The sequence below is a fragment of the Marmota marmota genome, unplaced genomic scaffold (genome assembly GCF_001458135.2).
Source record: "Marmota marmota marmota unplaced genomic scaffold, marMar, whole genome shotgun sequence".
NCBI classification, from domain to species: Eukaryota; Metazoa; Chordata; class Mammalia; order Rodentia; family Sciuridae; genus Marmota; species Marmota marmota.
In genome coordinates this window covers 12,378,787-12,391,283 of record NW_026000222.1, presented here as the reverse complement: position 1 = coordinate 12,391,283, position 12,497 = coordinate 12,378,787, and the positions used below count along the sequence as shown (strand labels likewise).

Here is a 12,497-nt window from a genome sequence, read left to right as displayed (position 1 = left end):
AGTGATTTTGAATCCCCTTGGTTGATTAATTTCTAAGGTGTGTGTGTGTGTGTGTGTGTGTGTGTGTATTGTGAATGGAATCGTTTTCCTGATTTCTCTCTCAGCATAATCAGTGTTAGAGTATAGGAAAGCTTTTGATTTATGAATGTTGGTCTTGTATCCTCCTACTTTTATGAATTCATTTATCAACTCTGATTAACTCTAGAAGTCTTCCAGTAAAGTGGGTTTTTTTGGTGGGGGAGGGGGTCTTCTAGGAAACTATTTGTACCTCTTTAATTTCCTTCTCATTTGATTTCTCAAGAACTATATTGAATGGGAATGGTAAGAGCGGACATCCTTGCCTTGTTCCTGATTTTAGAGGAAATGCTTTTAGTTTTTCTCTGTTCTGTATGATGTTGGCTTTGGGTTTGTTTATATTGTTTTATAATAGCCTTTATAATGTTGAGGTAAGTTCCTTCCATTCCTAGTTTCTCCTGTAGTTTAACATGAATAGGTACTGGATTTTATTAAAGACCTTTTCTGCATCTACTGAGATGATCATTTGATTCTTGTTCTTAATTCTATTGAAGTGGTAAATTACATTTGATTAGCATATGTTGAACCAACCTGGCATCCCTGATATGAAACCCACTTGCTCGTGGTACATACTCTCTACTTGCTGTGTTTTTGAAGGCTATTTGCTAATATTTTATTAATCATTTTTGTATTTATGTTCATTGGGGATATTGGTCAGTAGTTTTTGTTCTTTGATGAGTCTTGTCTGGCTTTAGCATCAGGGTTATACTGGTTTCATAGAATGTATTTGGATGATCCCTCCCTTTAAATTTCATGGAATAATTTGAGAAAAGCTGATGTTAGTTATTGTTTAAAAATCTGGTAAAACTCAGCTGAGAATCCATCTGGTCCTGGACCTTTCTAGGAAACTATTTGTACCTCTTTAATTTCCTTTTCTTGTTTGATTTCTCAAGAACTATATTGAATGGGAATGGTCAGAGTGGACATCCTTGCCTTGTTCCTGTTTGAAAATTGCTGTTTCAATTTCATTACTTTTTATTGATTTGTTTAGGTTTTCTATATCTTCCTGGTTCCATTTGGGCAGGTTATATGTGTCTAGAAATTTGTCAGTTATCTTCTAAATTTTCTAGTTTAATTGGAGTTTAAATTTTCAAAATAATTTCTAGTGATACTCTAGACCTCAGATGTGTCTGTGATGATATCTCCCTTTTCATCTTCTTTTCATTTATTTGGATCCTCTCTTTTTCTTTACTTTGGTTAGTTTAGTTAAAGATTTATCAAACTTATTTATCTTTTTAAAGAACCAACTCTTTGTTGCATTGATCCTGTATATTGTTTTAAATTCTCATTTTATTTAATTTTGGCTCAGATCATAATTATTTTCTGTCTTCTACTGATTTTAGAATTAGTTTGTTCTTTTCTGTGGCCTTGAGCTGGATCATTAGATTATGTATTTGGAATCTATTTCATTAATAGAGACACTCAATACTATAAAATTTTCCTCTTAGTACTGCCTTCCTACTCTCCCAGAGATTTTTATATATCGTATCACTATTTTACTTTGTTTTCAAGAATTTCTTAATTTTGTTTATCATTTCTACTATGATCCATTTTTCATTTAAAATATTATTGTTCAATTTCCATGCTTGTAGGTGGTGTATATTTTTTCCTATTGATGTCTAGTTTCATTCCATTATGATCTGATGGAATGCATGAGATTATATCAGTTTTTTGGAATTTGATAAGACTTGCATTGTGACCTACAATATAGTCTATTTTGGAAAAGGTTCCATGAGCTGCTGAAAAGAAAGAAAATTCAGCTGATTGGGGATGAAATATTATGTAGATGTCTATTAGGTCCATTCGATTTTTACCATAAATCTTTATGTTATAATCTTCATTGTTTTTATATTTAAATGACTGTTGTTGTTTGGAGTGTGTTGAGATTACCCAGTATTATTGTACTGAGGTCTGTCTGGGATTCGATATCAAGAAGTATTTTTTTAATGTAATTAGGTGCACTGGCATTTAGAGCATATATATTTACTATTGTTATATTTTCTTGTTGGATTGTTTCTGTTAGCACTCTGTAGTGGCTTTCTTTGTCTCTTCTGATTAGTTTTTGCTTAAAATTGCTTTGTTGGGCATGAGAATAGCTACTCCTGCTTATTTTCAGACTCCTTTTATGTGGAATATTTTTCCATCCTTTTACTCTTAGCCTATAAGTGTTTTGCCTGTTAGATATCTGGGTCTTTTTTAAACAGCATATAGTTGGATATTAATTTTTTATTGGTTATTCAAAACATTACAAAGCTCATGACATATCATCTTTCATACATTTGATTCAAGTGAGTTATGAATTCCCATTTTTACCCCAAATACAAATTGCAGAATCACATCAGTTACACAATCACAATTTTTACATAATGCCATATTAGTGACTGTTGTATTTTGCTGCCTTTCCTATCCGGATATTATTTTTTAATCCATTCTGCCAATCTGTATCTTTTAGTTGGGGAGTTGAGACCACTTACATTCAGTGTTATCATGGATATATATTTTGTTGTTTCCTGTCATCTTGGTTTGTTTGCTATGCTTAATTCTGTCTTAATTTTCATTTTGTTTGTTGATCTTCTAGTGATCTCCTCTTTGTGTACTTGGGAGTTTGTTTTTAGGTTCCTCTGTGTGCAGTATATATATATGACTATATTCTGTAATGCTGGCTTAGTGGTCATGAATTCTTTTAGTTTATTATTGTCATGGAAAGTTTTGTTCCTTCTTCAATTTTGCAAGATAGCTTTGATGGATATAGCAATCTTGGCTTGCAATTGTTTTCTCTTGGAACATTGAATATCTCACTGTAGAGTCTCCTTGATTTTAGGATCTGGTTTGAGAAGTCAGAAATGAGCCTTATTGGTTTGTCTTTTCTTCTTATTTTTCTTAAGTATTTTAATATATCTTGGCTTTATTTATCATGGTTATTACTATCATTATAATTATTATTACTATTAATACTGCTATTTTTTGAAAGAAGGGAATTCTTCCTGGACTTGCTGGTTCAAAGGCATTTAATGTTGAGTACTGTCCCAGACCAGCAGGGATTCTCCATGATTCATGTAACTCTTTATAAAAGAGGATTGAGTGTATATGTATTTATTTGTGAGGAGGATGACTTTATTTTTAAAAAAATTATTGCATTTGTGTGTAATTGATCAATTTAATAAAATAAATGTGATCATATATCTATTTTCCAGATTAAGAAAAGTAACATAACATTACTGGCCTACTCATGCATTTCTCTCCCTATTTTCCAAAAGGAGTGCTGATTTATTTATTTCATGAGTTAGTTTTTCTTTATATAAGGAAAATAATGCTATATATTCTCCTTAATTTTTGGTTCACTTCACCAGATACATGGTTTTGAGATTTATTTATTGTGTTTAGCAGTGATTTGTTCATTCTTTGCTATAAAATATTTCCATGTATGAGAATAACACAACTTGTTTATACATTTTACTTCTGATAAACATTTGGTTGTTTACACCTTTTGACTATTATAAATGATGATGTTATGAGCACTCTTGTATATACATTTTAATGCACATATACGTATTTACATTGGACATATATATAGAAGTGGAGTTTCTAGATCTCAGGTGAAGCATGTTTTGGTTTTTGTAGGTAATTTCCAATTTTCCAAAGTGTGCCAATTTGCACTCTAGCTGTGTTTGAGAATTCCAGTTGCACTAATTCCTTGGTAAAACTTGGTACTGTCAGTCTCTTTACTTTGAATCATTTTATTAGGTCTGTGGTGCTGTTACACTGTGGTTTAATTTGCAGTTTCTTTATAATGAGGTTGAGTATCTTTTCATACGTTTTTAGCCATTTAGATATCATATTTTATAAATTTCTTAATTATGTTTTTTGTACATTTATTACTGATTCATGGAAGTTCTTTATATGTTCTAAAGACTAATCCTATATATGTATTATAAATAATTTCCCACTTCTTGATTTTCTTTTATTTCCCAGATGGTAACTTTTGATGAACATAAGTTTTATATTTCAATATAACTTAATGTAACAGTCTTTTAGTTTAAGTTTTTTATTTTTTGTGCCCCATTAGAGGAAACTTTGTATTCTCCAAGATCATGAGGGTATTCTTCTAGATCTTCTTTAACAATTTTGTTTTTCCTTTTCCTTTTGGGTGCTTTGGTAAACACAGTGCTTTGGTACCCTGGGATGGTGTGAAATAGGAGTTAATTTTTTCATAGGGGTTGTCTAGTTAACACCACTTATTGAAGAGAACATTCCCTTTCCTGATACTTTTTAGTGTTGTTTTTGTCATTAATCAAGTGACCATATATTTAGTAATTGACTTATGAGCTTTTAAATCTATTATATTTGCTTTTATAGTCAATCTGGTCCTAATATCTTATTATCTTAATTACTGTGGTAAGAAATAGTATATGATTTATAGTAACATAATTATAATGTCCTTCTACCTGATGTATTAAGTCCTCCTCTATTGTTCTTTAAATGTACCTTATCTATTTTGATCCTTTTCATTTCTACATAAATTTTGTAATCAGGTTTTCAAAAAGCCCCCCAAAAATTCTTCTGGGGCTTTCTTTTATTGGGTAGCATTGAGTTTTGGGGTTAATTTGGGGAGTATTGGACATCTTGAATAAATTGAGTCTCTTAATTCATAAATATATTATAGTCCTGTATTCTTGTAGGTGTTTTTTTAATTTCAATAATATTTTGTCATTCCTTGCACATCTTTTATTGGATTTATTCCTATGTGTTTTGCAGTTTGGAATGCTATTTTAAATGGTACTGTTTATAAATTTTATTTTCTAAATGTTCATTGCTGGTACATAGAAATATAATTGAGTTTTGTATGTTGAATCTTATCACATAAAGAATACATTTTGGTAGTTCCTTTAGAAGTTTTTGACAATAGTTTGCAATTTTTATCTCTGTAAAAATGTCCCTGTTTGAACTTCATTCTTGAAGGAAATTTTTCAGGGTAGACAATAATATTATGTCTGTAGGGTTTCTCCCCCCCACCACCAGGATTTATTTACTCATTTGTTTGTTTGCTTTACAGTTCTAGAAATCAAATTCAGGATCTCATGTATGCCAAGAAGCGCTCTACCACTGAGCTCCACCCTCAGTCCCTTAGAATTTAAAAGATATTCGTCTTCTGATTTGTGTTAATTAAGTTGAAAAGTCAACATTTTATTGGGAATTCTTGTTGTTGTTGTTGTTGTTTGATTTTGTCCTTGAAAGTAAAATGTTTTTTCCTTTAGTTTCTTTTGCACATTTTTGGCCTCTGTTTTCAGTGGTGTAAAAATTATGTACCTGGGTATGCACTTTTTTCTTAATGCTGCTTGAGTTTAGAAGGATCCTGACTCTTTTTTCTCAATCACAGCGAATTCTCTATCATTATTTTATCAATATTGCTCTGCCTTATTCTCTCTTTCTGGGATTCCAATTACACCTCTTTCATGCTTTTTTGCTACATTAAGTTTATATTTTACTCTGTCTTCTGGATTTTCTATCATTTAAATCAGTCTTCTTGGTTCTGAATAATCTTCTAACCTATCTCCCCTTTTAGTCTTTCTTGCTTCAGTTGTCCCTGACCTCATAAAACACTTACATTGAAGTCTTACTTTCAGTTGTTATGACTTTAAGTTGTATAATTTACATTTGATTCTTTTTTATCATGTCAAATTCTCTGCCATTTAAAAAAATGTTCTTGTAGCGAATAATCATGAATCATATCTTGTTTCTGTTGTCTCTTATTTCTGCTGGTATTCATTAATGACATCTTACTTCCTCATATTTTTGGTCATTTTATAAGTTGCATTTTTTTGAAGCTATAAAACATTTCTTTTAAAAATGGAAGCTTTCATAATTGGAAAATTATGGAAATGATTTACCCCCTGTGATAATGTTCTCTTCTTCAGAAAGGACATGTTTGCTTCTTCTAGACAGATGCAGCACCAGCAATCCAGAATCACTTCCTTCTGTTTGAGGACTGAGAGACCATAGTTCCCCCTTATTTTATGTTGCATCTCAATGAAGGGAAAGACTATCAGGGTTTCTATCTTGACAAGCCTTAGAATTCTTATCTCTGTCTCTCTAGCCCTGCTACATGTTCTGAAGTGCTGTGCATATATCAGCTGCCCATTCTAATGCAGGAGGAAAAACATAGCCAGATGTTCCCTATTACTCCAATCATTATTTATTTGTTTTCTCCTAGAATATGACCAGTAAATCTTTACTATCTTGTTAGCTCTCCAGTGCCTCTAAATAAATATTTGTTGATATAACTTTTCGGATTATTCTCATGGGGCTGTTGGTTCAAATGATCTCATTCACCACTACTGGACATGGAAATCTAATTCTTAATAGCCTGTTTTTTTTTTTTTTTAACTTTCTTTTGTATCACAGAAGTTGATAACAATAACCTCATAAATTATAACCATGAATGTTTATGGTGGTTGCCCCTTTTTTAGTGTTCAGTATGTTATTAGTTTTAGTATCCAAAGGTCTATTTGGTATTTTCTTAACTTTCCCAGTAATTTTTGCCACTATGTGACTATATGAATAATTTATTGTTTCAACTGCAGTTTTCAGGAGTTGATTTGGATCAGACATTATTCCAGCCCTTTCCATCAGAGATTGTATTCCAGAACTATACTCCCTGTGAAGTCTATGAGGTTCCACTGGTACTGAGGAACAATGACAAAGTGAGTATATTTGCTGGGGTACATGAACTTCTCTAGATATATGAATAAGGTTTGAGTGAACTTGGATCCTGTAGGATCTTAGATAAGTTCTTTCATTGGATAGACTTAGGAAAATGTGCCCTTTGGCTTTAGGCTTAATGAAGACACGGCTAGGTCTGTTCAAGTGTTGCTCTACTTTCAGTTCCAGTGCAATGCCAAAAAAGTAGTGAACTCCCAGCATGTGAACTAACTTGTTAAAAAAAGGATTGATTTGGTGAATGGCATGGAGTTCTCACATTTGAGAACTCAGTTGGGCTATATTTTTATTTAAGGCAGAGCAGGTACTGTTAGTGTTTATGTACTCCACATGACAGAACACCATTTTCTCAGTTCAATGTATAGACTCTATGCATAGACACATATGGATGGCAATTATTGAGCGTTTATATTTGTATTCTGTAATGCATTTTTATTCTTTGATTTATACTTCTAAAAAATTTCTTGTATTCTCCCTTCTATTTCAAATAGCCTTCAGAGTTTTGTCTACAGGTAATTTAGGAAGGCTTCTCTTGCTGTCTAGGCCTCATCTCTGTGTGATTATGATGGAGGATTTCTTCTCCAGTCTTATGTCTTTGTCCTCAGAGATACCTTAGGGGTTTATTGCAAGAAAAGGTATGAAATGCCTGGGAATTTCCTTGACATCTGACAATAGTGCAAGAAGGGAGAATGTGGAAGTTCAGCATGAAGCACGGTGAAATGTGAAACAGGATTAGAGCAGGAAGAAGGCATCTGAGAGGTGGTTTACTTCAAGTGCAAAGTAGAAACACGTACAGGAGCCCAAGAACATGGAGACCAAAACATTTGAGCAATAAGAAAAAAGAGAAAATAAGTCTATGTAGGAATCCAAATCAAGTGGGAAGACTTGCAGTTATATTCGGTACAGTAGCTCATTAAAGGAATCAGTGATGCCTTTCAGAGCTCAATAGAGTGATTTAGCGACAGCAAAGTCAGACTTGGAAGAGAATGGTATATTTAGTTCTTTGCTGCAAGTATTGTTAGCAAGAAAAGCTCATGGGACAGAAACTAAACGTAGGCAAAGAGATGAAAAAGAATCTGAGGTACTTGGGGTTGAGTCCCTAGACCTCAAGAAGAGGCACATTACATAGACACTGAGAATTTTCTTTTCATGTAGGGCTTCCAACCAATTCGGTTTCTCACTTTGACTTCTCTTTTTCCTTTATTACTTTTTAAAATTCTCTGTCAGTTATTCTGAGGCTATTAAAGGCAGAGAGGAGCTAGTTCAAAGGGTCTTTTGGGCAATCCTCCTTGGCCCTAAACAAGAAATGATTATCATGGGGGTATATATAAGCAAGTCAAGGGGAAGGGACTGGGTTAAGTTTTGTCAGCACTCAGTTCTCGTGGATAGTCCAATACTGCTTGGTAAGTTCAGCGAATGTAGGCCCCATAGAAAGAGGGAAAGTCCAGCTGCCAACAAGCAGCCTTCTCCAGGCTGGGCAGGCTACCTCAGGGCCTTTGTACAGAGTGGCTGATGTTAGCCAGTTTCTCTGCTCCTTCAGTTCATGGTTTTATAAGGAGCCACTGGGAGAGACTTAGGACTCAGAGAAATATGCCCCATTTACCCTTTGCTTTCTCATTGACAGGGAGTATAAAAAACAGAACCTGTTTTACATTATCTCTTTGTTTCATACACATCTGGGTGACAGTAAGCTGTGAGCACTCTATAAATCACACATGATTATATTTTAGATACAGTTATAAGCACCCAGACTCCAGAGTTGGACTAATCTGAGTTCACATTCCAGCTGTGCACTCTCTAGCTAGAGACCAAGGGCACATCCCCTCACTTCTCCAGGCCATGGGAATGATAACAGTACCCATTTCAGTAGAGTGTTTTGAATATGAAATGAGATAATGAATGCATTTGGCTAAGTGGTTGTTACATAGTCGGTACTAACCCAGTATGGGAATTATTATTGCTAGTGCTGCCGTTGATTGCCTTTCTGATTTTTAACAGGTAATTATGCTCTCACTGAATACACTCTCAGAGAGCTTATCCAGCACCACTCAGCACAGCACAGTGACTGCACGTTCCCATGACTAGCAAAGCCTGTTCTGCTCCTATCAGATATGCACACCTCGTCCTTGTCTTCACACTCTCTGGTCTTATCATCTGAGTTCTTTCTTCATTTCTTCTTGTCTTCCCTGCCTGGATTATAGCTCTGGGAGGTTTTTCACTTGAGACTTACGTCATCCTTTAACTAGTTAACTGAGTTATAGTTAACTGTCTTCTGCCCTTTTGGTCATTTCTTAACAACTCCTCCTCCTTTTTTTTTTTTTTTTTTTGTATGTACACACTTCTCACCCTTGACCACCCCGTTCTCCTAGGATTGCATTTCTTTTATTGCTGGGCTGCTGAGGTAGAGATGTACCCCTGGGCCAGGCTGATCAAGTGGAGGAGCAAGCCTCTGAAGAGGCCAGCTGTTTGGAGCTGCTGCACCGGTCTGGGGGCACCACTGTGTTTTCTGCTCTTGCTTCCTAGCGGTGCCTTCCTTGGGACAGTCCCACAGGGAGTCAGGCGAGGACTTGCCCCCCAGCACCGCTGCTTGGTGAAGCTTCATCTGTAGAACGGGAACCATGGGGAAGCGCAAAGGCTATTGTGAGGATGGAGTGGCTGGTCATGTCCTTTGGATGGTCCACAGAAGGAACCCATTAAGGTGGTTTCCTCTGGAGTTGTTCTGCAGTGCTGGGAGATCCAGCTTCCCTCTGCTGTGTGGTGAGGTCTTAACTGATGAAGCACTTTAAATAATCAAGTGAACACAGACTTGCAATAATAATAAAAACAAGTAATGGTAATGTTAATAAAAATTAAAGTTGAAATGTATCAAGGCCTGCTTTGTGGGAGGTATTGAGATAAAGAAGGTACTGTCATCAATCTGTAGTTGAGGAAACAGAAGTTCAGACCTGACCAAGGTCACCTGCCTCGTAAGTAGTGGAGGGAAATTTCAGTCTCAGCTTGACTCCAGGTTTTGTGCCTTTTCTTGTTTTTCACATGCACAATGTCTTTCATCATGTGTTTTTTTTTTCCTTCAGATTCCAAGGATGGTGAAAATTATTGAGGAAAGTTCACCTTACTTTAAAGTAGTCAGTCCCAAAGATATTTGCCACAAGGTAGCTCCGGGAGTGCCATCCGTATTCCGAATCCTCTTTACTCCAGAGGAGAACAAGGTAAATAGCAATGCTGGCAAGAAAACAGAATTGTCACTAGAAGTTTACAATTCAATTCCAAACACTCATGGAGGTGAGTACTTGTGTTATTGGTGGACTTGGTAGGACTGGTGTTGGTGTTGGTGGGCATTGGTATAGAGATCTTAGTGTTTGGTGGTGGCGGGTGTTGGTGGTAGTATTTTTGTCATTGATGGTAGTTGCATTAGTCTGTTTTTTGTTACTATAATAAAATACCAGAGGGTGGGTCATATAAGGAAAAGAGGCTTCTTTAGTTCACAGTTTTGGAATTCTAAACAGCATAGCTTTAGCTCTGGTAAGAGCCTCCTTAGCTGAGTTACTTCATGGTGGATGACATTATGGTGAGAGCATGTATGGAAGCTAGAGATGGAATGATGAGATGGGAAGCCAGAGCTTAGGGAGGGTCTACCTCTTGAAGGTCCACACTCTCCCAATGTATGGCAGACCATGCTCCACATGAACTCAGGGGACAAACCACATCCAAACCATCGCAGTGGAGTTGGTGTTGGCAATGGTGGCGTGGATGGAACTGTTGATGGTGGTGATGGTGAGAGGAGGGTGTCTAGTAGCACTGGGAATGAGAAATAATTGTCAATCTCTCATATTCTCTTATACCATTCAATTTATACAATATCACACATGCATTGGGAATCCCCTAATTAAAACATTAATAATTGTGGAATCTGAGTGATGGGTACATTGGGGTTTCTTCCACTCTTCTGTTTTCTTTGTGTATGTTATAAAATTTCCATCTTCACAAAGTTTGAGACCCTAGTTGGTGATAGCTTTCCTCTCCAGATTCTAACTTGACTCAAATGTCAATCACGGTATTGACTTGGCAAAGAATGTGACCGAGAGAGTATTTTCTGCTCCCCAATAACTAGTAGATAACTGATACTCAGTAAAAAGATGATCTACATTTATTCCCACCAAAACACAAACAGACAACCTGCAGCTAAGAGCAGAGACCTGGTCTACTTACCCCTGTTGGCCCATAGGCAGGCTAGAAAGGGTCTGCTTTCAATAGGAGGAGAACCCTACCCCCAGCTGCCAGGAATCAGCTCATGATCAGACTCTCTTCTGGGGTCAGCCTTTCCCCAGTCACAGAAACTCTAGTTCCTCCTAGGAGGGAAGGAGCAGGTAGGCAGGACTGAGCGCATGGGCCTCCTCTTCAGCCCTTCTCCAAAAGCACAGAATTGTTGGCCAAGTTTTCTTTCCTGTGAGTCTAAGTGGAGACTCTTGGGGAGGAGGAAAGGGGTTTTACCAGCACGACTGAAGGAACAAGGACTGAAAACAAGACTTAAGTAGGTGTAACAAAATGTTGGGTTATATGTAATGTTAGCAGCATGCGTGCTTATCTGTATGGCACCACTGTGTTTGGAAATTAATGGAGCCCAGCAGAGTCAGGCAGAACTAGCTCTGAGCCTCTGCTTCTCTACCACTAATACTTATTGTAAATTGCTAATGTCGTTACCAGTATTCCTGCTGCTACTAGGATTATTTCTACTTTTCTGTAGAGGAGGGATAGAAAATTTCATGTGGCCTGCCAAGCATTTGCTAGCTGTAGTGAATGGGTCAGAATTCCCCTATGGTAATTGTGCTGTCGCTACTTCACTGCTTTGTAGTGTTACTATTTATTTCATGCATTTTGTTTATGGAGCTATAATTTTTATTTGGGGTGCTATTAAGATAAATGAAAAGAGGACTCCAGATGTAGGACTTTTTGCTATATATTACTGATGTTTGTTTGTTTTTGCTCTGTCTGAATGCTATCTGTGAAGAGAAGAGAGCCTGGGTTTAGTTTAGTGTCAGCTTCCTGCTCTGGTCACTTCTGCAGGAAGCTGGTTGTAAAAGCCTTTGTGTGGCTTGAAATACAAAGCTTTTCTTAATGGTTTTCATGTTAGATAATATATGTCTTCTGTTGGGCAAGTGGTATTCCACCTGCATGTTGCTGAGAAGGTGGAATATTCTGTACTGTGTTGGGCATGTGAATTACATGATAATTTCTGTGTCAAATCTGTATATTTGATATTTGTTCTTTCAAAAAAATCTGTGGATTTTACCTTGGAAGCTATATTATAATAATAGAGGGAGTTAGTGGGAGTATGGGTGAAACCAGAGTAACAGAATGTTAATAATCGTGGAATCTGAGTGATGGGTACATTGGGGTTTCCTACACTCTTCTGTTTTCTTTGTGTACATTTAAAAATTTCCATCTTCAGAAACTAAAAGAAATTTTTTATTGGTTATACTATTTATCTATACAGTAGATAACAGTTGAAACATTTTAGGTTTACTGGTTCTTTATAAATTTTGAATGCTAACATTCTCATTGAGTATTAATACACTTGGCTGCATTTGGTTGCTACTTATCTTACTCCTAGCTTTCATATTCTCTTATACCATTTAATTTATCCAATATTACACATGTATTGGGAAACCCCTAATTAAAAAAATCAACAAGTTGAATATTGTTAT

General features: G+C 35.9%; 1 protein-coding gene across 1 annotated transcript in view; it reads left to right on the top strand.

Annotated features, from left to right (window-relative positions):
• Positions 1 to 12,497, top strand: part of Hydin (HYDIN axonemal central pair apparatus protein) — a 380,287-nt gene that overhangs the window by 66,776 nt on the left and 301,014 nt on the right. The window contains exons 7-8 of the mRNA XM_048792466.1: positions 6,657 to 6,776; positions 9,867 to 10,001. Coding sequence (XP_048648423.1) covers positions 6,657 to 6,776; positions 9,867 to 10,001 — 255 coding nt within the window. The remainder of the gene's footprint in view (positions 1 to 6,656; positions 6,777 to 9,866; positions 10,002 to 12,497) is intronic.